This window comes from Staurois parvus, unplaced genomic scaffold, assembly GCF_062004578.1.
Source record: "Staurois parvus isolate SC_StPar_1 unplaced genomic scaffold, SC_StPar_1.0 ptg001307l, whole genome shotgun sequence".
NCBI classification, from domain to species: domain Eukaryota; kingdom Metazoa; phylum Chordata; class Amphibia; order Anura; family Ranidae; genus Staurois; species Staurois parvus.
In genome coordinates, this window is record NW_028319103.1 from 181,451 (window position 1) to 207,667 (window position 26,217).

At 49.1% G+C, this 26,217-nt stretch overlaps 1 protein-coding gene across 1 annotated transcript in view; it reads left to right on the forward strand.

Annotated features, from left to right (window-relative positions):
* Positions 1-23,612, forward strand: part of LOC149437133 (uncharacterized) — a 150,243-nt gene extending 126,631 nt beyond the window's left edge. Inside the window, exons 5-6 of the mRNA XM_089661090.1 lie at positions 15,657-15,776; positions 19,309-23,612. Coding sequence (XP_089517216.1) covers positions 15,657-15,776; positions 19,309-19,424 — 236 coding nt within the window. The 3' untranslated portion in view covers positions 19,425-23,612. The remainder of the gene's footprint in view (positions 1-15,656; positions 15,777-19,308) is intronic.
* The last annotated feature ends 2,605 nt before the right edge of the window (positions 23,613-26,217 follow it).

Here is a 26,217-nt window from a genome sequence, read left to right on the forward strand (position 1 = left end):
ACAGAAGGAGGCGGCGGTGTGTTACAATACCAGAACTGTACAGAAGGAGGCGGCGGTGTGTTACAATACAGAACTGTACAGGAGGAGGCGGCGGTGTGTTACAATACCAGAACTGTACAGAAGGAGGCAGCAGTGTGTTACATTACCAGAACTGTACAGCAGGAGGCAGCGGTGTGTTACAATACCAGAACTGTACAGAAGGAGGCGGCGGTGTGTTACAATACCAGAACTGTACAGCAGGAGGCGGCAGTGTGTTACAATACAGAACTGTACAGGAGGAGGCGGCGGTGTGTTACAATACCAGAACTGTACAGAAGGAGGCGGCAGTGTGTTACAATACAGAACTGTACAGAGGGAGGCGGCGGTGTGTTACAATACCAGAACTGTACAGGAGGAGGCGGCAGTGTGTTACAATACCAGAACTGTACAGAAGGAGGCGGCAGTGTGTTACAATACCAGAACTGTACAGAAGGAGGCGGCGGTGTGTTACAATACAGAACTGTACAGAAGGAGGCGGCAGTGTGTTACAATACAGAACTGTACAGGAGGAGGCGGCGGTGTGTTACAATACCAGAACTGTACAGAAGGAGGCAGCAGTGTGTTACAATACCAGAACTGTACAGAAGGAGGCGGCGGTGTGTTACAATACCAGAACTGTACAGCAGGAGGCGGCAGTGTGTTACAATACAGAACTGTACAGGAGGAGGCGGCGGTGTGTTACAATACCAGAACTGTACAGAAGGAGGCGGCAGTGTGTTACAATACAGAACTGTACAGAGGGAGGCGGCGGTGTGTTACAATACCAGAACTGTACAGGAGGAGGCGGCAGTGTGTTACAATACCAGAACTGTACAGAAGGAGGCGGCAGTGTGTTACAATACCAGAACTGTACAGAAGGAGGCGGCGGTGTGTTACAATACAGAACTGTACAGAAGGAGGCGGCAGTGTGTTACAATACAGAACTGTACAGGAGGAGGCGGCGGTGTGTTACAATACCAGAACTGTACAGAAGGAGGCGGCAGTGTGTTACAATACAGAACTGTACAAAGGGAGGCGGCAGTGTGTTACAATACAGAACTGTACAGCAGGAGGCGGCAGTGTGTTACAATACCAGAACTGTACAGCAGGAGGCGGCAGTGTGTTACAATACCAGAACTGTACAGCAGGAGGCGGCAGTGTGTTACATTACCAGAACTGTACAGCAGGAGGCGGCAGTGTGTTACAATACCAGAACTGTACAGAAGGAGGCGGCAGTGTGTTACAATACCAGAACTGTACAGAAGGAGGCGGCAGTGTGTTACAATACCAGAACTGTACAGAAGGAGGCGGCAGTGTGTTACAATACCAGAACTGTACAGAAGGAGGCGGCAGTGTGTTACAATACCAGAACTGTACAGAAGGAGGCGGCAGTGTGTTACAATACCAGAACTGTACAGCAGGAGGCGGCGGTGTGTTACAATACCAGAACTGTACAGCAGGAGGCGGCGGTGTGTTACAATACCAGAACTGTACAGCAGGAGGCGGCGGTGTGTTACAATACCAGAACTGTACAGCAGGAGGCGGCGGTGTGTTACAATACCAGAACTGTACAGCAGGAGGCGGCAGTGTGTTACAATACCAGAACTGTACAGCAGGAGGCGGCAGTGTGTTACAATACAGAACTTACAGGAGGAGGCGGCAGTGTGTTACAATACCAGAACTGTACAGCAGGAGGCGGCAGTGTGTTACAATACCAGAACTGTACAGAGGGAGGCGGCAGTGTGTTACATTACCAGAACTGTACAGCAGGAGGCAGCAGTGTGTTACAATACCAGAACTGTACAGAAGGAGGCGGCGGTGTGTTACAATACAGAACTGTACAGCAGGAGGCAGCAGTGTGTTACAATACCAGAACTGTACAGAGGGAGGCGGCAGTGTGTTACATTACCAGAACTGTACAGCAGGAGGCGGCGGTGTGTTACAATACCAGAACTGTACAGAAGGAGGCAGCAGTGTGTTACATTACCAGAACTGTACAGCAGGAGGCAGCGGTGTGTTACAATACCAGAACTGTACAGAAGGAGGCGGCGGTGTGTTACAATACCAGAACTGTACAGCAGGAGGCGGCAGTGTGTTACAATACAGAACTGTACAGGAGGAGGCGGCGGTGTGTTACATTACCAGAACTGTACAGAAGGAGGCGGCAGTGTGTTACAATACCAGAACTGTACAGAAGGAGGCGGCAGTGTGTTACAATACAGAACTGTACAGAGGGAGGCGGCGGTGTGTTACAATACCAGAACTGTACAGGAGGAGGCGGCAGTGTGTTACAATACCAGAACTGTACAGAAGGAGGCGGCAGTGTGTTACAATACCAGAACTGTACAGAAGGAGGCGGCGGTGTGTTACAATACAGAACTGTACAGAAGGAGGCGGCAGTGTGTTACAATACAGAACTGTACAGCAGGAGGCGGCAGTGTGTTACAATACCAGAACTGTACAGCAGGAGGCAGCAGTGTGTTACAATACCAGAACTGTACAGCAGGAGGCGGCAGTGTGTTACATTACCAGAACTGTACAGCAGGAGGCGGCAGTGTGTTACAATACCAGAACTGTACAGAAGGAGGCGGCAGTGTGTTACAATACCAGAACTGTACAGAAGGAGGCAGCAGTGTGTTACAATACCAGAACTGTACAGAAGGAGGCGGCGGTGTGTTACAATACCAGAACTGTACAGAAGGAGGCGGCGGTGTGTTACAATACCAGAACTGTACAGAAGGAGGCGGCGGTGTGTTACAATACCAGAACTGTACAGAAGGAGGCGGCAGTGTGTTACAATACCAGAACTGTACAGCAGGAGGCGGCAGTGTGTTACAATACCAGAACTGTACAGCAGGAGGCGGCAGTGTGTTACAATACCAGAACTGTACAGAGGGAGGCGGCAGTGTGTTACATTACCAGAACTGTACAGAAGGAGGCGGCAGTGTGTTACAATACCAGAACTGTACAGAAGGAGGCGGCAGTGTGTTACAATACCAGAACTGTACAGAAGGAGGCGGCAGTGTGTTACAATACCAGAACTGTACAGCAGGAGGCAGCAGTGTGTTACAATACCAGAACTGTACAGAAGGAGGCGGCGGTGTGTTACAATACAGAACTGTACAGCAGGAGGCAGCAGTGTGTTACAATACAGAACTGTACAGAGGGAGGCGGCAGTGTGTTACATTACCAGAACTGTACAGCAGGAGGCAGCAGTGTGTTACAATACAGAACTGTACAGCAGGAGGCAGCAGTGTGTTACAATACCAGAACTGTACAGAAGGAGGCGGCGGTGTGTTACAATACCAGAACTGTACAGAAGGAGGCGGCGGTGTGTTACAATACCAGAACTGTACAGAAGGAGGCGGCGGTGTGTTACAATACAGAACTGTACAGGAGGAGGCGGCGGTGTGTTACAATACCAGAACTGTACAGAAGGAGGCGGCAGTGTGTTACAATACAGAACTGTACAGAGGGAGGCGGCGGTGTGTTACAATACCAGAACTGTACAGGAGGAGGCGGCAGTGTGTTACAATACCAGAACTGTACAGAAGGAGGCGGCAGTGTGTTACAATACCAGAACTGTACAGAAGGAGGCGGCGGTGTGTTACAATACAGAACTGTACAGAAGGAGGCGGCAGTGTGTTACAATACAGAACTGTACAGCAGGAGGCGGCAGTGTGTTACAATACCAGAACTGTACAGCAGGAGGCGGCAGTGTGTTACATTACCAGAACTGTACAGCAGGAGGCGGCAGTGTGTTACAATACCAGAACTGTACAGAAGGAGGCGGCAGTGTGTTACAATACCAGAACTGTACGGAAGGAGGCGGCAGTGTGTTACAATACCAGAACTGTACAGAAGGAGGCGGCAGTGTGTTACAATACCAGAACTGTACTGAAGGAGGCGGCAGTGTGTTACAATACCAGAACTGTACAGAAGGAGGCGGCGGTGTGTTACAATACCAGAACTGTACAGAAGGAGGCGGCAGTGTGTTACAATACCAGAACTGTACAGCAGGAGGCGGCAGTGTGTTACAATACCAGAACTGTACAGAAGGAGGGGGCAGTGTGTTACAATACCAGAACTGTACAGCAGGAGGCGGCAGTGTGTTACAATACCAGAACTGTACAGAGGGAGGCGGCAGTGTGTTACATTACCAGAACTGTACAGCAGGAGGCAGCAGTGTGTTACAATACCAGAACTGTACAGAAGGAGGCGGCGGTGTGTTACAATACAGAACTGTACAGCAGGAGGCAGCAGTGTGTTACAATACAGAACTGTACAGAGGGAGGCGGCAGTGTGTTACATTACCAGAACTGTACAGCAGGAGGCAGCAGTGTGTTACAATACAGAACTGTACAGCAGGAGGCAGCAGTGTGTTACAATACCAGAACTGTACAGAAGGAGGCAGCAGTGTGTTACAATACCAGAACTGTACAACAGGAGGCGGCGGTGTGTTACAATACAGAACTTACAGGAGGAGGCGGCAGTGTGTTACATTACTAGAACTGTACAGAAGGAGGCGGCAGTGTGTTACAATACAGAACTGTACAGCAGGAGGAAGCAGTGTGTTACAATACAGAACTGTACAGAGGGAGGCGGCGGTGTGTTACAATACCAGAACTGTACAGAAGGAGGTGGCGGTGTGTTACAATACCAGAACTGTACAGCAGGAGGCAGCAGTGTGTTACAATACCAGAACTGTACAGAAGGAGGCGGCAGTGTGTTACAATACCAGAACTGTACAGCAGGAGGCGGCAGTGTGTTACAATACCAGAACTGTACAGAAGGAGGCGGCGGTGTGTTACAATACCAGAACTGTACAGGAGGAGGAGGCAGTGTGTTACATTACCAGAACTGTACAGAAGGAGGCGGCAGTGTGTTACAATACCAGAACTGTACAGAAGGAGGCGGCGGTGTGTTACAATACCAGAACTGTACAGCAGGAGGCGGCAGTGTGTTACAATACAGAACTGTACAGAGGGAGGCGGCAGTGTGTTACATTACCAGAACTGTACAGCAGGAGGCAGCAGTGTGTTACAATACCAGAACTGTACAGAAGGAGGCGGCGGTGTTTTACAATACCAGAACTGTACAGAAGAAGGCGGCAGTGTGTTACAATACAGAACTGTAATGGAGGAGGCAGCAGTGTGTTACATTACCAGAACTGTACAGCAGGAGGCAGCGGTGTGTTACAATACCAGAACTGTACAGAAGGAGGCGGCAGTGTGTTACAATACCAGAACTGTACAGCAGGAGGCGGCAGTGTGTTACAATACAGAACTGTACAGGCGGAGGCGGCGGTGTGTTACAATACCAGAACTGTACAGAAGGAGGCGGCGGTGTGTTACAATACCAGAACTGTACAGAAGGAGGCGGCAGTGTGTTACAATACCAGAACTGTACAGAAGGAGGCGGCGGTGTGTTACAATACAGAACTGTACAGAAGGAGGCGGCAGTGTGTTACAATACAGAACTGTACAGCAGGAGGCAGCAGTGTGTTACAATACCAGAACTGTACAGCAGGAGGCGGCAGTGTGTTACAATACCAGAACTGTACAGCAGGAGGCGGCAGTGTGTTACATTACCAGAACTGTACAGCAGGAGGCGGCAGTGTGTTACAATACCAGAACTGTACAGAAGGAGGCGGCAGTGTGTTACAATACCAGAACTGTACAGAAGGAGGCGGCAGTGTGTTACAATACCAGAACTGTACAGAAGGAGGCGGCAGTGTGTTACAATACCAGAACTGTACAGAAGGAGGCGGCGGTGTGTTACAATACCAGAACTGTACAGAAGGAGGCGGCAGTGTGTTACAATACCAGAACTGTACAGCAGGAGGCGGCAGTGTGTTACAATACCAGAACTGTACAGAAGGAGGGGGCAGTGTGTTACAATACCAGAACTGTACAGCAGGAGGCGGCGGTGTGTTACAATACAGAACTGTACAGCAGGAGGCGGCAGTGTGTTACAATACCAGAACTGTACAGCAGGAGGCGGCAGTGTGTTACAATACCAGAACTGTACAGCAGGAGGCGGCAGTGTGTTACAATACCAGAACTGTACAGAAGGAGGCAGCAGTGTGTTACAATACCAGAACTGTACAGAAGGAGGCAGCAGTGTGTTACAATACCAGAACTGTACAGAAGGAGGCAGCAGTGTGTTACAATACCAGAACTGTACAACAGGAGGCGGCGGTGTGTTACAATACAGAACTTACAGGAGGAGGCGGCGGTGTGTTACAATACCAGAACTGTACAGCAGGAGGCGGCAGTGTGTTACAATACTAGAACTGTACAGCAGGAGGCGGCAGTGTGTTACATTACTAGAACTGTACAGAAGGAGGCGGCAGTGTGTTACAATACCAGAACTGTACAGCAGGAGGCGGCAGTGTGTTACAATACCAGAACTGTACAGCAGGAGGCGGCAGTGTGTTACAATACCAGAACTGTACAGCAGGAGGCGGCGGTGTGTTACAATACCAGAACTGTACAGCAGGAGGCGGCAGTGTGTTACAATACAGAACTGTACAGCAGGAGGCGGCAGTGTGTTACAATACCAGAACTGTACAGCAGGAGGCGGCGGTGTGTTACAATACCAGAACTGTACAGCAGGAGGCGGCAGTGTGTTACAATACCAGAACTGTACAGCAGGAGGCGGCGGTGTGTTACAATACCAGAACTGTACAGGAGGAGGCGGCGGTGTGTTACAATACAGAACTGTACAGAAGGAGGCGGCAGTGTGTTACAATACCAGAACTGTACAGCAGGAGGCGGCAGTGTGTTACAAAACAGAACTGTACAGCAGGAGGCGGCAGTGTGTTACAATACCAGAACTGTACAGAAGGAGGCGGCGGTGTGTTACAATACAGAACTGTACAGAAGGAGGCGGCGGTGTGTTACAATACCAGAACTGTACAGCAGGAGGCGGCAGTGTGTTACATTACTAGAACTGTACAGAAGGAGGCGGCAGTGTGTTACAATACAGAACTGTACAGCAGGAGGAAGCAGTGTGTTACAATACAGAACTGTACAGAGGGAGGCGGCGGTGTGTTACAATACCAGAACTGTACAGAAGGAGGCGGCGGTGTGTTACAATACCAGAACTGTACAGCAGGAGGCGGCAGTGTGTTACAATACAGAACTGTACAGAGGGAGGCGGCAGTGTGTTACATTACCAGAACTGTACAGCAGGAGGCAGCAGTGTGTTACAATACCAGAACTGTACAGAAGGAGGCGGCGGTGTGTTACAATACCAGAACTGTACAGAAGAAGGCGGCAGTGTGTTACAATACAGAACTGTAATGGAGGAGGCAGCAGTGTGTTACATTACCAGAACTGTACAGCAGGAGGCAGCGGTGTGTTACAATACCAGAACTGTACAGAAGGAGGCGGCAGTGTGTTACAATACCAGAACTGTACAGCAGGAGGCGGCAGTGTGTTACAATACAGAACTGTACAGGAGGAGGCGGCGGTGTGTTACAATACCAGAACTGTACAGAAGGAGGCGGCGGTGTGTTACAATACCAGAACTGTACAGAAGGAGGCGGCAGTGTGTTACAATACCAGAACTGTACAGAAGGAGGCGGCGGTGTGTTACAATACAGAACTGTACAGAAGGAGGCGGCAGTGTGTTACAATACCAGAACTGTACAGCAGGAGGCGGCAGTGTGTTACATTACCAGAACTGTGCAGCAGGAGGCGGCAGTGTGTTACAATACCAGAACTGTACAGAAGGAGGCGGCAGTGTGTTACAATACCAGAACTGTACAGAAGGAGGCGGCAGTGTGTTACAATACCAGAACTGTACAGAAGGAGGCGGCAGTGTGTTACAATACCAGAACTGTACAGAAGGAGGCGGCAGTGTGTTACAATAGCAGAACTGTACAGCAGGAGGCGGCAGTGTGTTACAATACCAGAACTGTACAGAAGGAGGGGGCAGTGTGTTACAATACCAGAACTGTACAGAAGGAGGCGGCGGTGTGTTACAATACCAGAACTGTACAGAAGGAGGCGGCGGTGTGTTACAATAGCAGAACTGTACAGCAGGAGGCGGCAGTGTGTTACAATACAGAACTGTACAGCAGGAGGCGGCAGTGTGTTACAATACCAGAACTGTACAGCAGGAGGCGGCAGTGTGTTACAATACCAGAACTGTACAGCAGGAGGCGGCAGTGTGTTACATTACCAGAACTGTACAGCAGGAGGCAGCAGTGTGTTACAATACCAGAACTGTACAGAAGGAGGCGGCAGTGTGTTACAGTACCAGAACTGTACAGAAGGAGGCAGCAGTGTGTTACAATACCAGAACTGTACAACAGGAGGCGGCGGTGTGTTACAATACAGAACTTACAGGAGGAGGCGGCGGTGTGTTACAATACCAGAACTGTACAGCAGGAGGCGGCAGTGTGTTACATTACTAGAACTGTACAGCAGGAGGCGGCAGTGTGTTACATTACTAGAACTGTACAGAAGGAGGCGGCAGTGTGTTACAATACCAGAACTGTACAGCAGGAGGCGGCAGTGTGTTACAATACCAGAACTGTACAGCAGGAGGCGGCAGTGTGTTACAATACCAGAACTGTACAGCAGGAGGCGGCGGTGTGTTACAATACCAGAACTGTACAGCAGGAGGCGGCAGTGTGTTACAATACCAGAACTGTACAGCAGGAGGCGGCGGTGTGTTACAATACCAGAACTGTACAGGAGGAGGCGGCGGTGTGTTACAATACAGAACTGTACAGCAGGAGGCGGCAGTGTGTTACAATACCAGAACTGTACAGAAGGAGGCGGCAGTGTGTTACAGTACCAGAACTGTACAGAAGGAGGCAGCAGTGTGTTACAATACCAGAACTGTACAACAGGAGGCGGCGGTGTGTTACAATACAGAACTTACAGGAGGAGGCGGCGGTGTGTTACAATACCAGAACTGTACAGCAGGAGGCGGCAGTGTGTTACATTACTAGAACTGTACAGCAGGAGGCGGCAGTGTGTTACATTACTAGAACTGTACAGAAGGAGGCGGCAGTGTGTTACAATACCAGAACTGTACAGCAGGAGGCGGCAGTGTGTTACAATACCAGAACTGTACAGCAGGAGGCGGCAGTGTGTTACAATACCAGAACTGTACAGCAGGAGGCGGCGGTGTGTTACAATACCAGAACTGTACAGCAGGAGGCGGCAGTGTGTTACAATACCAGAACTGTACAGCAGGAGGCGGCGGTGTGTTACAATACCAGAACTGTACAGGAGGAGGCGGCGGTGTGTTACAATACAGAACTGTACAGAAGGAGGCGGCGGTGTGTTACAATACCAGAACTGTACAGCAGGAGGCGGCAGTGTGTTACAATACAGAACTGTACAGCAGGAGGCGGCAGTGTGTTACAATACCAGAACTGTACAGAAGGAGGCGGCGGTGTGTTACAATACAGAACTGTACAGAAGGAGGCGGCGGTGTGTTACAATACCAGAACTGTACAGAAGGAGGCGGCGGTGTGTTACAATACCAGAACTGTACAGAAGGAGGCGGCAGTGTGTTACAATACCAGAACTGTACAGCAGGAGGCGGCAGTGTGTTACAATACCAGAACTGTACAGGAGGAGGCGGCAGTGTGTTACAATACCAGAACTGTACAGAAGGAGGCAGCAGTGTGTTACAATACCAGAACTGTACAGCAGGAGGCGGCGGTGTGTTACTATACAGAACTGTACAGCAGGAGGCGGCAGTGTGTTACAATACCAGAACTGTACAGCAGGAGGCGGCAGTGTGTTACAATACAGAACTGTACAGAAGGAGGCGGCGGTGTGTTACAATACCAGAACTGTACAGAAGGAGGCGGCGGTGTGTTACAATACCAGAACTGTACAGCAGGAGGCGGCGGTGTGTTACAATACCAGAACTGTACAGAAGGAGGCGGCGGTGTGTTACAATACCAGAATTGTACAGAAGGAGGCGGCAGTGTGTTACAATACCAGAACTGTACAGAAGGAGGCGGCGGTGTGTTACAATACCAGAACTTTACAGCAGGAGGCGGTGTTGTGTTACAATACCAGAACTGTACAGAATGAGGCGGCAGTGTGTTACAATACCAGAACTGTACAGAATGAGGCGGCAGTGTGTTACAATACAGAACTGTACAGAGGGAGGCGGCATTGTGTTACAATACAGAACTGTACAGCAGGAGGCAGCAGTGTGTTACAATACAGAACTGTACAGAGGGAGGCGGCAGTGTGTTACAATACCAGAACTGTACAGCAGGAGGCGGCAGTGTGTTACAATACAGAACTGTACAGAAGGTGGCGGCAGTGTGTTACAATACCAGAACTGTACAGCAGGAGGCGGCAGTGTGTTACAATACCAGAACTGTACAGAAGGAGGCGGCAGTGTGTTACAATACCAGAACTGTACAGAAGGAGGCAGCGGTGTGTTACAATACCAGAACTGTACAGAAGGAGGCGGCTGTGTGTTACATTACCAGAACTGTACAGAAGGAGGCAGCAGTGTGTTACAATACCAGAACTGTACAGAAGGAGGCAGCGGTGTGTTACAATACCAGAACTGTACAGAAGGAGGCGTCAGTGTGTTACATTACCAGAACTGTACAGAAGGAGGCAGCAGTGTGTTACAATACCAGAACTGTACAGGAGGAGGCGGCAGTGTATTACAATACCAGAACTGTACAGCAGGAGGCGGCAGTGTGTTACAATACCAGAACTGTACAGAATGAGACGGCAGTGTGTTACAATACCAGAACTGTACAGCAGGAGGCGGCAGTGTGTTACATTACTAGAACTGTACAGCAGGAGGCGGCAGTGTGTTACATTACTAGAACTGTACAGAAGGAGGCGGCAGTGTGTTACAATACCAGAACTGTACAGCAGGAGGCGGCAGTGTGTTACAATACCAGAACTGTACAGCAGGAGGCGGCAGTGTGTTACAATACCAGAACTGTACAGCAGTAGGCGGCGGTGTGTTACATTACCAGAACTGTACAGCAGGAGGCGGCAGTGTGTTACAATACCAGAACTGTACAGCAGGAGGCGGCAGTGTGTTACAATACAGAACTGTACAGCAGGAGGCGGCAGTGTGTTACAATACCAGAACTGTACAGAAGGAGGCGGCGGTGTGTTACAATACAGAACTGTACAGAAGGAGGCGGCGGTGTGTTACAATACCAGAACTGTACAGCAGGAGGCGGCAGTGTGTTACAATACCAGAACTGTACAGGAGGAGGCGGCAGTGTGTTACAATACCAGAACTGTACAGAAGGAGGCAGCAGTGTGTTACAATACCAGAACTGTACAGCAGGAGGCGGCGGTGTGTTACTATACAGAACTGTACAGCAGGAGGCGGCAGTGTGTTACAATACCAGAACTGTACAGAAGGAGGCGGCGGTGTGTTACAATACAGAACTGTACAGAAGGAGGCGGCGGTGTGTTACAATACCAGAACTGTACAGAAGGAGGCGGCGGTGTGTTACAATACCAGAACTGTACAGCAGGAGGCGGCGGTGTGTTACAATACCAGAACTGTACAGAAGGAGGCGGCGGTGTGTTACAATACCAGAACTGTACAGCAGGAGGCGGTGTTGTGTTACAATACCAGAACTGTACAGAATGAGGCGGCAGTGTGTTACAATACCAGAACTGTACAGAATGAGGCGGCAGTGTGTTACAATACAGAACTGTACAGCAGGAGGCAGCAGTGTGTTACAATACAGAACTGTACAGAGGGAGGCGGCAGTGTGTTACATTACCAGAACTGTACAGAAGGAGACGGCAGTGTGTTACAATACCAGAACTGTACAGCAGGAGGCGGCAGTGTGTTACAATACAGAACTGTACAGAAGGTGGCGGCAGTGTGTTACAATACCAGAACTGTACAGCAGGAGGCGGCAGTGTGTTACAATACCAGAACTGTACAGAAGGAGGCGGCAGTGTGTTACAATACCAGAACTGTACAGAAGGAGGCAGCGGTGTGTTACAATACCAGAACTGTACAGAAGGAGGCGGCTGTGTGTTACATTACCAGAACTGTACAGAAGGAGGCAGCAGTGTGTTACAATACCAGAACTGTACAGAAGGAGGCAGCGGTGTGTTACAATACCAGAACTGTACAGAAGGAGGCATCAGTGTGTTACATTACCAGAACTGTACAGAAGGAGGCAGCAGTGTGTTACAATACCAGAACTGTACAGAAGGAGGCAGCGGTGTGTTACAATACCAGAACTGTACAGAAGGAGGCGGCAGTGTATTACAATACCAGAACTGTACAGCAGGAGGCGGCAGTGTGTTACAATACCAGAACTGTACAGAATGAGACGGCAGTGTGTTACAATACCAGAACTGTACAGCAGGAGGCGGCGGTGTGTTACAATACCAGAACTGTACAGCAGGAGGCGGCAGTGTGTTACAATACCAGAACTGTACAGAAGGAGGCGGCAGTGTGTTACAATACCAGAACTGTACAGAAGGAGGCGGCAGTGTTTTACAATACCAGAACTGTACAGAAGGAGGCGGTGGTGTGTTACAATACCAGAACTGTACAGAAGGAGGCAGCGGTGTGTTACAATACCAGAACTGTACAGAAGGAGGCAGCGGTGTGTTACAATACCAGAACTGTACAGCAGGAGGCGGCAGTGTATTACAATACCAGAACTGTACAGAAGGAGGCGGCAGTGTGTTACAATACCAGAACTGTACAGCAGGAGGCGGCAGTGTGTTACAATACCAGAACTGTACAGAAGGAGGCGGCGGTGTGTTACAATACCAGAACTGTACAGAAGGAGGCAGCAGTGTGTTACAATACCAGAACTGTACAGCAGGAGGCGGCAGTGTGTTACAATACCAGAACTGTACAGAAGGAGGCGGCGGTGTGTTACAATACCAGAACTGTACAGAAGGAGGCAGCAGTGTGTTACAATACCAGAACTGTACAGAAGGAGGCGGCAGTGTGTTACAATACAGAACTGTACAGAAGGAGGCGGCAGTGTGTTACAATACCAGAACTGTACAGAAGGAGGCGGCGGTGTGTTACAATACCAGAACTGTACAGAAGGAGGCAGCAGTGTGTTACAATACCAGAACTGTACAGCAGGAGGCGGCAGTGTGTTACAATACCAGAACTGTACAGAAGGAGGCGGCAGTGTGTTACAATACCAGAACTGTACAGCAGGAGGCGGCAGTGTGTTACAATACCAGAACTGTACAGAAGGAGGCAGCAGTGTGTTACAATACCAGAACTGTACAGCAGGAGGCGGCGGTGTGTTACAATACAGAACTGTACAGCAGGAGGCAGCAGTGTGTTACAATACCAGAACTGTACAGCAGGAGGCCGCAGTGTGTTACAATACCAGAACTGTACAGCAGGAGGCCGCAGTGTGTTACAATACAGAACTGTACAGCAGGAGGCGGCAGTGTGTTACAATACCAGAACTGTACAGCAGGAGGCGGCAGTGTGTTACAATACAGAACTGTACAGCAGGAGGCGGCAGTGTGTTACAATACCAGAACTGTACAGAAGGAGGCGGCGGTGTGTTACAATACCAGAACTGTACAGCAGGAGGCGGCAGTGTGTTACAATACCAGAACTGTACAGAAGGAGGCGGCGGTGTGTTACAATACCAGAACTGTACAGCAGGAGGCGGAGGTGTGCTACTCTTATGGAATCTTCGTACCAAAAAAATATATATATTTTTGATGTTTTCTGTGCTATTTTGGGTACAATAAAGTTTACCTAAACGCAAACATAATATATTGCAGCTCACAGCCCTGCACTGGTGGTTTTTCTTTTTTCTTCATTCATTGATCCTGCCTGTAACACTTCCTTCCTAGGGCACCCACCTTCATTTACTGTCTGTATGGAGCTGGAACGAGTTCTATTTGGATCGAACGTTGGCTGTTTGGGCGTTTTTCTGAACGATGAACATTTGGGGCGTTCTTAGTGGATGGATGTGAAGCAATGGCCGATTTCAGGCTCTACCTCCTTACAAACCATTGAGGTCCCGGGCCCATTCACATACACGGCCTGGAATCCTTCGCAGGGACAGCGGTGCCATGGCTGAAATACTGGATGGCCAATGCTGTCAATGGTTGCTATGGAAGCGGTGGTTGCTAGCATCCATCACATCCTTACCAACCTCTGACGTCACCCCGCCCATTCACTTATTTGTTCGTGAGTTTCCAGCAATATAAACAAATGGAGACAGGGACACGGTGACATCACTGGACATATTTGGGCAGTGATGTCACCACTAACTCCTCCTCTTCCTTTATATAGCCAATGACAGCTCGGATAGCCGACATTCAGCCAGTGCTCCTGTCAGGGATTGGTGGTGTGTGGTGGGTCATCAGGTTTTATTTTTTAGGCGAGTCTGTGATGGTGGACATTGTGAGTGATGATGGATTTACGATGAGGGAATTTTTTTTTCATGTTACATTGTATCATCCCCAATCATGTGCATTAATCTCTGTCCTTCCAGTGACGTCATCGTGTTACATTGTATCATCCCCAATCATGTGCATTAATCTCTGTCCTTCCAGTGATGTCATCGTGTTACATTGTATCATCCCCAATCATGTGCATTAATCTCTGTCCTTCCAGTGATGTCATCGTGTTACATTGTATCATTCCCAATCATGTACATTAATCTCTCTCCTTCCAGTGACGTCACCGTGTTACATTGTATCATCCCCAATCATGTACATTAATCTCTGTCCTTCCAGTGACATCATCATGTGACACTGTATCATCCCCCATCATGTACATTAATCTCTGTCCTTCCAGTGACGTCATTGTGTTACATTGTATCATCCCCCCTCATGTACATTAATATCTCTCCTTCCAGTGACATCATTGTGTTACATTGTATCATCCCCCATCATGTACATTAATCTCCGTCCTTCCAGTGACGTCATTGTTTTACATTGTATCATCCCCCATCATGTACATTAATCTCTGTCCTTCCAGTGACGTCATGGTGTTACATTGTATCATCCCCCATCATGTGTATTATTCTCTGTCCTTCCAGTGACATCCTCATGTTACATTGTATCATCCCCTCATGTACATTAATCTCTGTCCTTCCAGTGACATCATTGTGTTTTAATGTATGATCCCCCCTCATGTACATTAATCTCTGTCCTTCCAGTGACGTCATCGTGTTACATTGTATGATCCCCCCTCATGTACATTAATCTCTCTCCTTCCAGTGACTTCATTGTTTTACATTGTATCTTCCCCCATCATGTACATTAATCTCTGTCCTTCCAGTGACGTCATCGTGTTACATTGTATCATCCCCCATCATGTACATTAATCTCTGTCCTTCCAGTGAAGTCATCGTGTTACATTGTATCATCCCCCATCATGTGTATTAATCTCTGTCCTTCCAGTGACATCCTCATGTTACATTGTATCATCCCCCTCATGTACATTAATCTCCGTCCTTCCAGTGACATCATCGTGCTACATTGTATCATCCCCCATCATGTACATTAATCTCTGTCCTTCCAGTGACGTCATCGTGTTACATTGTATGATCCCCCCTCATGTACATTAATCTCTCTCCTTCCAGTGACGTCATCGTGTTACATTGTATCATCCCCCATCATGTGTATTAATCTCTGTCCTTCCAGTGATGAAGGGGGTGGAGCTGGAAGCCCTGACACAGAATGTGACAGCAGAATGCAGCGTGAATCTTCCAGGTGACTCCGGGAAAAGTGAGCCTCTGACAACCAATGACAACGGGATCTGCGGTGAGCAATCTTCTGACAACTCAGCCATTCCTCCTCCCCTCCTCCCAACACGACAGATATTCCACCAACTCATCGTTCTGGATTATTGTCTATTGCTGGGAATGGGGTGCCACGTATCAGTGGAAGGTGATTAGGTTGGGAATGGGGTGCCACATTTCAGTGGAATAGGATTAGGTTGGGAATGGGGTGCCACGTATCAATGGAAGGTGATTAGGTTGGGAATGGGGTGCCACGTATCAGTGGAAGGTGATTAGGTTGGGAATGGGGTGCCACGTATCAGTGGAAGGAGAATTGGTTGGGAATGGGGTGCCACATTTCAGTGGAATAGGATTAGGTTGGGAATGGGGTGCCACATTTCAGTGGAATAGGATTAGGTTGGGAATGGGGTGCCACGTTTCAGTGGAATAGGATTAGGTTGGGAATGGGGTGCCACGTATCAGTGGAAGGTGATTAGGTTAGGAATGGGGTGCCATGTATCAGTGGAATAGGATTAGGTTGGGGATGGGGTGCCACGTATCAGTGGAAGGTGATTAGGTTGGGAATGGGGTGCCACATTTCAGTGGAATAGGATTAGGTTGGGGATGGGGTGCCACGTATCAGTGGAATAGGATTAGGTTGGGAATGGGGTGCCACATTTCAGTGGACTAGGATTAGGTTGGGAATGGGGTGCCACATTTCAGTGGAAGGTGATTAGGTTGGGAATGAGGTGCCACATTTCAGTGGAAGGTGATTAGGTTGGGAATGGGGTGCCACATTTCAGTGGAATAGGATTAGGTTGGGAATGGGGTGCCACATATCAGTGGAATAATATTTGGTGTGGGAATGGGGTGCCACATTTCAAAGGAATAGGATTAGGTTGGGAATGGGGTGCCACATTTCAAAGGAATAGGATTAGGTTGGGAATGGGGTGCCACATTTCAGTGGAAGGTGATAAGGTTGGGAATGGGGTGCCACATTTCAGTGGAAGATGATTAGGTTGGGAATGGGGTGCCACGTATCAGTGGAAGGTGATTAGGTTGGGCATAGGGTGCCACGTATCAGTGGAATAGGATTAGGTTGGGAATGGGGTGCCACGTATCAGTGGAAGGTGATTAGGTTGGGAATGGGGTACCACGTATCAGTGGAAGGTGATTAGGTTGGGAATGGGGTGCCACGTATCAGTGGAATAGGATTAGGTTGGGAATGGGGTGCAGAATTTCAGTGGAATAGGATTAGGTTGGGAATGGGGTGCCACATTTCAGTGGAATAGGATTAGGTTGGAAATGGGGTGCCACATATCAGTGGAAGGTGATTAGGTTGGGAATGGGGTGCCACGTATCAGTGGAAGGTGATTAGGTTGGGAATGGGGTGCCACGTATCAGTGGAAGGTGATTAGGTTGGGAATGGGGTGCCACATTTCAGTGGAAGGTGATAAGGTTGGGAATGGGGTGCCACATTTCAGTGGAAGGTGATAAGGTTGGGAATGGGGTGCCACATTTCAGTGGAAGGTGATAAGGTTGGGAATGGGGTACCACATTTCAGTGGAATGTTATTAGGTTGGGAATGAGGTGCCACATTTCAGTGGAACCAGATTAGGTTGGGAATAGAGTGCCATATTTCAATGGAATAAAACAAGTTGGGAAATAGGATTAGGCCTGGAATGGGGTGCCACGTTTTCATGGAATAAAAATAGGTCTAGAAAGTAATTAGATTTAGAACGGGGTGCCACATTTCAATGGAATGGGATTGGTTCAGAATGGAACTAGACGTGGAATCATGTGGCACATTTCAGTGGAATGAGATTAGGTTGGGAATGGGATTAGACTACGACTGGGGGACCACATGAATGTAACAGCAACTGTTTGGGATGCCACGTTTACACTGAATGTGTCATCAGGCTGGGAAGGGGATTAGTCTTGGGATTGGGAACTGCATTTCAATGGAATGGGATTAAGTAGGGGACAGGGTGGTGCATCTCATGGAACATGGTTAGGCTGGAAATGGGATTAGCCAGGGAGCAAGGTACCACACTGTGGCAAGGAAAGGAATTAGTGCCATTAAACTGATCTGAAATCATCTGAACAGGAATAGGTTGGAGACGGGATCAAGCTGGGAATGGAGAGCCACATTTTGGTGGAAAGGGTATTAGGTTGGCAATGTGGTGTCTGAGGTTGGGATTGGGGTGCCACACTGAAATGTAATAGATTAGGCTGGGAATGGGTTGCCACATTTCAGTGGAATATGATTAAGTTCAGAATGGGGTGCCACATTTCAGTGGAAGGTGATTAGGCTGGGAATGGGGTGTCACATTTTAATACCCCAAAAATTAGGTTGGGATTGGAATGTGGCCTTTCAATATAAAGGATTCAGTCCACAATGGGACTAAACGTGGAATGGGGTGCCACATTTCAATAGAATTTAATTAGGTTTGCAATGAGATTAGACTGGGACGCCGCTTGACGAAGGGGCCCTGCGTGGCTCCAAAACGTTGCAGCTGTTGATATTATGTGACCACTAAATAAAGATTCGAACCCTTTGGAAGATTCCTTGGTGGGCTGGTGACATTTTTCTTTCTAGATTGTCTGCAATTCCCAGCCTGTGGTCACTACAGCACCCAAACACCATTTACAGCCACTTGCAGGATCACGTGTGTTGGGAAAATGACATTTAGACTTGGAATGGGGTGCCACATTTCAGTGGAATAGGATAAGGCTGAGAATGGGGTGCTACATTTCAGTGGAATGCGATAAGGTTGAGAATGGGGTGCCACATTTCAGTGGAATAGGATAAGGCTGAAAATGGGGTGCCACATTTCAGTGGAATGGGAGAAGGCTGAGAATAGGGTGACACATTTTAGTGGAATGCGAAATGGCTGAGAATGGGGTGCCACATTTCAGTGGAATGGGATAAGGCTGAGAATGGGGTGCCACATTTCAGTGGAATGGGATAAGGCTGAGAATGGGGTGCCACATTTCAGTGGAATGGGATAAGGTTTGGAAAAGGGTGCCACATTTCAGGGACTAGGTTGGGAAGAGAGTGACACGTTCCAGTAGAACAGAATTAGTTTGTGATAGGTTTAGGGATTAAGCAAGGAATGAGATGCGATACGTTAAAGGAAAGGGATTGGGTTGGGAATGGGGTGCCACGTTTCAGTGAAACAGGATTAGATTTGGAATGGTGTGCCCCAGTTCATTGGAATGGGGTTGGGATGGATTAAACCGGGAAATAGGGTGCAGCATTACAGAAGTACGGGACTGGATGGGGAATGGGGTTCCACCTTTTATTGGAAACGTTTAGGCTCAGAATGGAATGCCACATTTCAGTGGAACATTTGGGGTCTCCTCACAAGATGGATGTGTTGAAATGTCTCCTTGTTGTACAAAGGTTCATAATTCTTTATGCTGCACCTCAATTTGGGTTCATGAAATGTCCGGCATCCTGCTGTAATCTACACGTGACCCCTTCCTGACCCCCCACTCTTACTTAATTTTTTTTGTTCCTCTCTGTGTCACAGTTTTCTTTCTCTCTATAATTTGGTGTCCATCTTCCGCAGACGTGGAGAACTGTGCCTCTGAAGCCACCCAGGATGCCCAGGACATGGCCAACAATTTTCCTTCTCCTGAGAACAACCTGCCAGAGTTCCCAGATGTCCCACCACTTGCGGAATAGACCCTCCACTCCTCTCCAGAGGACCACCTAACCTGAGGACACGTCGCAGTTCATCTACCCATTCTTCATGTCAACTGCCCCTCTATGACTCTGGACTGTATACTGGTTCTTTATGAGAGCAGTTCCTCTCTGACTCCAGACTGTGTACCAGTTCTCAATGACAATTGCCACTCTATGACTCTGGACTGTATACTGGTTCTCCATGACAACTGCCCCTCTCTGACTCCAGACTATATACTGGTTCTTCAAGACAGCAGTTCCTCTTTGACTCCAGACTGTATACTAGTCCTCCATGGCAGCACCCCCTCTTTGTCTCTGGACTGTTTTACTGGTTTTCCATGACCACTGCCCCTCTCTGACTTGGGACCATGTAATGGATCTCCATAAGAACTGCACCTCTCTGACTTCGGACTGTGTACCAGTTCTCCATGACAACTGCCCTTCTCTGACTCTAGACTATATACTGGTTCTCCATGACAACTGCCCCTCTTTGACTTCAGATTGAATACAGGTTCTTCATGATAAGTTACCCTCTCTGACTCTGGACTGTATACTAGTCCTCCATGGCAGCACCCCCTCTATAACTCTGGACTGTATACTAGTCCTCCATGGCAGCACCCCCTCTCTGACTCTGGACTGTATACCAGTCCTTCATGGCAGCACCCCCTCTCTGACTGCAGACGGCATAGTAGTCCTCCATGGCAGCACCCCCTCTATAACTCTGGACTGTATATTAGTCCTCCATGGCAGCACCCCCTCTCTGACTGCAGACGGCATACTAGTCCTCCATGGCAGCACCCCCTCTATAACTCTGGACTGTATACTAGTCCTCCATGGCAGCACCCCCTCTCTGACTCTGGACTGTATACTAGTCCTCCATGGCAGCACCCCCTCTCTGACTCTGGACTGTATACTAGTCCTCCATGGCAGCACCCCCTCTCTGATTCCAGACTGTATACTAGTCCTCCATGGCAGCACCCCCTCTCTGACTTTGGACTGTACACAAGTCCTCCATGGCAGCACCCCTCTCTGACTCTGGACTGTATACTAGTCCTCCAAGGCAGCACCCCCTCTCTGACTCTGGACTGTATACTAGTCCTCCATGGCAGCACCCCCTCTCTGATTCTAGACTGTATACTAGTCCTCCATGGCAGCACCCCCTCTCTGACTTTGGACCGTACACAAGTCCTCCATGGCAGCACCCCTCTCTGACTCTGGACTGTATACTAGTCCTCCATGGCAGCACCCCCGCTCTGACTCTGGACTGTATACTAGTCCTCCATGGCAGCACCCCCGCTCTGACTCTGGACTGTATACTAGTCCTCCATGGCAGCACCCCCGCTCTGACTCTGGACTGTATACTAGTCCTCCATGGCAGCACCCCTCTCTGACTCTGGGCTGTATACTAGTCCTCCATGGCAGCACCCCTCTCTGACTCTGGACTGTATACTAGTCCTCCATGGCAGCACCCCCTCTCTGACTCTGGACTGTATACTAGTCCTCCATGGCAGCACCCCCCCTCTGACTCTGGACTGTATACTAGTCCTCCATGGCAGCACCCCTCTCTGACTCTGGACTGTATACTAGTCCTCCATGGCAGCACCCCCGCTCTGACTCTGGACTGTATACTAGTCCTCCATGGCAGCACCCCCTCTCTGACTCTGGACTGACTCTGCCATGACATGACCTATTCCTATGCAGTATACAGACCAGGAGTCACGCAGGTGCGCCCAGCCCCGGCGAATCATCTCACAGCTTTTCTGTCCGCTCGTTCTGGAATATAATCACTTTCCATGCACTATTCATAGTCTGACCTGGGAAGTCAGAATGTGGATTGGTGGTCCCAGAGGAAAAAAAAATATTACAAAAAATGAAGAATGCCATCAAAAATGGGAAAAGCCACCACTTTGAGGAAACTTCTTCTCTGTTGTGCACACATTTGCGCATTGTGTGAAATCAGTTTGGACATTTTATGTATTAGGGGATATTTACTAAAACTGAAGAGTGAAAGATCTGGTGCAACTTTCCATCGGAAACCAATCGGCTTCCGGGTTTTATTGTCAAAGAGCGGAAGTTTGAGGCTGATTGGCTGCCATGCACAGATTAAGAGTGCACCAGTTTTAGTAAATCTACCCCGTAGTCTCCTCTAACCTAACATGCCAGGCCCCAGGTCCGGGGGATAGGGGTATAATGGGCCCCCCCTGCACTCCAGGAGACGAGGAATTGTTATAATCTGTACAGACCTGGTGTGTTATGGAGCACCGGAGGTTCAGGAACACTCCCGGATGTAACACTCCCGGCTTTGCTCAGCCTAGAACCACCACTCACATTGCTCTGATGTAAATATATTGTAACTCAGCCCTCAATTCTGCTTCAGAAGGAATCCAGTTTAGGGTGCAGGGGGCTAGGTGAGAGTTGGGGGACCTCTGAGAATGGAGTCAGGTTGGGAATGGGGTTAAGATGCTAATCAGATTAGGCTGAGAAAGGGATAAGGCTGGGAATGGAGTGTAATTGGTAATTGGGTTAGGTTGGGAATTTGGTGAGGTTGGGAATGGGGCAAGCCTGGGAATAGAGTGAGGCTGGGAATGGGCTTAGGCTATGAATGGGATAAGGTTGGGCATAAAGTGTGGCTGGAAACGGGGTGAGGATGGGAATAGAGTGAGGCTGGGAATGGGTATAGTAAGGCCGGGAATTAGGCAGAGAATAGGGTGAGGCTGGGAATAGGTTTATCTCGGCAATGGGGAAATGGGTTAGAAACGGTCTGAGGTTGGGAATAGGGTGAGATTGGTCATTAAGTTAGGTTGTGAGCTGGGTGAGGTCAGGAATGGGACTAGATTAGGAATGGGGTGAGGCTGGAAATTGGGGGAGGTTGAGAATGGAGTTAGGCTAGGAATGGGGTGAGTTTGGGAATAGAGTAAGGTTGGGAATGGTGCAAGGCTGGGAGTGGGCTTAGGCTATGAATGGGGTAAGGTTGGGCATAGAGTGGGGCTGGGAATGGGGTGAGGATAGGAATAGAGTGAGGCTGGGACGGGGCTAAGGCTGATGATGGGATTAGGTTAGGAATGGGCTGAAGTTGGGTATTGAGTGAAATTGGTAAGTGGGTTCGGTTGGGAATTTGGTGAGGTTGGAAATAGGGAGGAGCTGGAAATGGGATGAGGTTGAGAATGAGCTAAAGCTAGAAATGGGGTGAGGTTGGGAATAGAGTGAGGTTGGGAATGGGGCAAATGCTGGGAATGGAGTGAGGCTGGAGATGCGGCTTAGGCTATGAATGGGGTAAGGTTGGGCATAGAGTGGGGCTGGAAATGGGGTGAGGATGAGAATAGAATGAGGCTGGGAATGGGGTTAGTAAGGCCGGGAATTAGGCCGAGAATAGGGTGAGGCTGGGAATAGGGTTATCTTGGGAATGGGGAAATGGGTTGGAAACGGTCTGAGGTTGGGAATAGGGTGAGATTGGTCATTAGGTTTGGTTGGGAGCTGGGTGAGGTCAGGAATGGGATTAGATCAGACATGGGGTGAGGCTGGAAATTGGGGGAGTTTGAGAATGGAGTTAGGCTAGGAATGGGGTGAGTTTGGGAATACAGTAAGGTTGGGAAGCTTGGGAATAGGGTGAAATTGGTAATTGGGTTAGGTTGGGAATGGGGAGGAGCTGGAAATGGGGTGAGGTTAAGAATGAGGTTTGGTTGAGAATGGGATAAAGCTAGAAATGGGGCGAGGTTGGGAATAGAGTGAGGTTGGGAATGGGGTGAGGATGGGAATAGAGTGAGGCTGGGAATGTGATGAGGTTGGCAATTAGGATAGATTGGGAATCGGATGAGGCTGGGAATGGCGTGAGGTTGGGAATGAAGTGGAGTTGGCAATGCAATGAGATTGGCAATTGGATGAGGCTGGGGATGGGGTGAGGTTGGGAATGGAGTGGAGCTGGGAATGTGCTGAGGTTGGCAATTGGATGAGGTTGGGGATGGGGTGAGGTTAGGAATGGAGTGAGGCTGGGAAGAGAGTGAGGTTGGGAAGAGAGTGAGGCTGGGAATGGGGTGAGGTTGGGAAAACAGTGAGGCTGGGAATGGGGTGATGTTGGGAAAACAGTGAGGCTGGGAATAGGGTAAGGTTGGGAATACAGTGAGGCTGGGAATGGGGTAAGGTTGGGAATACAGTGAGGCTGGGAATGGGGTAAGGTTGGGAATACAGTGAGGCTGGGAATGGGGTAAGGTTGGGAAGAGGGTGAGGTTGAGAATGGGGTGGGGATGGGAATGGGAATGAGGTTTGGTTGAGAATGGGGTGAGGTTGGGAAATACAGTGAGGCTGGGAATGGGGTGAGGCTGGGGAATGGGGTAAGGCTGGGGAATGAGGATTGGTTGAGAATGGGGTGAGGTTGGCATTTAGGCTAGATTGGGAATTGGGTGAGGCTGGGGATGGAGTGAGGCTGGGGATAGAGTGAGGCTGGGGATAGAGTGAGGCTGGGGATGGAGGGAGGCTGAGGATGGAGGGAGGCTGGGGATGGAGGGAGCTTGGTAATGGGATGAGGTCGGAGTGGGGAGCGGTTGATAACTGGAGGAAAAAGATAATACCACAAGATTTATTTTTGTCCTGTGATAGGAAGATCTCTAGGACCGCCGAGGTCGGACCGCGTGTGAATGTCGAACTGTATTGATTGTTGTAGAATTGACTTTGTTACTTTTTTAAGTTGAATTATTTGTTAGGTTTCTGTTTGCAATGTCTATGCTGATTGGTTTAATAGAGGAGCGTATTTATCAAGCTCCAATGAAATCAATGAAACCTCACGTGACTTTCGGAAATTTTTTTTTTTGCTTAGTCTGATACTTATAGGGAATTGATGTAAAAATGATAGGTGGGAACTCCTGACATACTTGTGGGAGGGGACCATTTTAAGCCCTAGATCCAATCACATACCTCCTAATTTTGGAACTTGAGAAATATGAACACCATGGAATGGAGAAGACGTGGGGTTTGCCAAAAAATGTGTGTGGCTAAATTGCACTAAATATTGGGCGTGGCCTTCAGTAGCGTGGTTGAATGGAGTCTAAGCCCACGTACCATATTTTCCAATGTGTGTCGGGTTTCTTGAGGACCACCTCAAGGTGAGTCGGTGAATACCATAGCATTGAACCGGAGGGCTCCCTAATTAGGGACTGGTAATAATAACAAAACATGTAATGTGTAGGTTTTATTTTCAGAGTATTCCACGTACCACGTAGACCAGTGATGGCCAACCTTTGTGAGCCCGAGCGCCCAAACTGCAACCCAAAACCAACTTATTTCTTTCAAAGTGCCAACACTGCAATGAAACCTGAATATTGAGCTTTTGGTTTAGAAAAACAACTCGTACAGAAGTGCAAACTGATTAACAGCTTTTGTCCTAAAAGAAAAACACAATAACAGAGCTTTCAATTATACAGTTTTCTTTTATTGAAAAAAACATCAACTCTACATATTCATGTATTTTTGGTTAAGAATGCATTTGCTGAGCACTCGTAAGGATGCATTGCTGGACTTGTATTGGGCCTTACTCTGGGTTCTTTCCCTGCTTCTACAGGTGTTGCATTAGTAAAAGGTAACTAGTTGCCGACCGCAGATATCCGAATGACGGCTTCACTGCAGCCGGCCAGTTCTGGGTGGACGTCATATGACGTCCCCCCAGAACGCGCTCTCCTGCGCGCCCCAGGGGGCGCGCACCCGGCGATCTCCGTGATCGCTGTGTCCTACGGACACAGCTGATCACGTGATGTGGTAAAAGGCCAATCATACCGGCCTTTTACCACGTGATCAGCGGTGTCCAATGACACGCTGATCAGAGGGAAATGCAAGTACCGGTTCTCGGCTGCACTTTCCTCACGCTGTCAGATCGTGAGGAAAGTACTGCCGAGAACCGGCAGTTGTCAGAGCGGGGATCGGCACCGATCATCAGGGCCACTGATGATCAGTGCCCTGATGATCGGTGCCCAGCAGTGCCACCCACAAGTTCCGCCCACCTGTGCCCAGCAGTGCACCCACCTGTGCCCACCCACCTGTGCCCACCAGTGCCACCCACCTGTGCCCACCAGTGCCACCCACCAGTGCCACCCACCTGTGCCCACCCACCAGTGCTGCCCACCAGTGCCACCCACCAGTGCAGCCCACCAGTGCTGCCAGTCAGTGCCACCAGTCAGTGCCCAGCGGTTGTGCCAGTCAGTGCCACCAGTCAGTGCCCAGCAGTAATGCCAGTCAGTGCCATCTATCAGTACCCATCATCAGTGTCACCTATCAGTGCCGCCTATCAGTGCTGCATATCAGTGCCGCCTATCCGTGCCACCTCATTAGTACTGCCTATCTGTGCCCATCAGTGCCGCCTATCAGTGCTGCATATTAGTGCCGCCTATCCGTGCCACCTCATTAGTACTGCCTATCAGTGCCCTTTAGTGCTGCCTATCAGTGCCCATCAGTGCCGCCTATCAGTGCTTATCAGTGCCGCCTATCAGTGCCCATCAGTGCCGCCTATCAGTGCCCATCAGTGCCGCCTATCAGTGCCCATCAGTGCCGCCTATCAGTGCCCATCAGTGCTGCCTCATCAACGCACATCAGTGAAGGAGAAAAAATACCTGTTTGAAAAATTTTATAATAGAAACAAAGAAACTTTTTTTTTTTTTTTCAAATTTTTTGCACTTTTTTAATTTATAGCGCAAAAAGTAAAGTGCCCAGCGGGGAGTAAATACCACCAAAAGAAAGCTGTATTTGTGAGAAAAAAATGATCAAAATTTCATATGGGTACAATGTTGCATGACCGCGCAATTGTCAATCA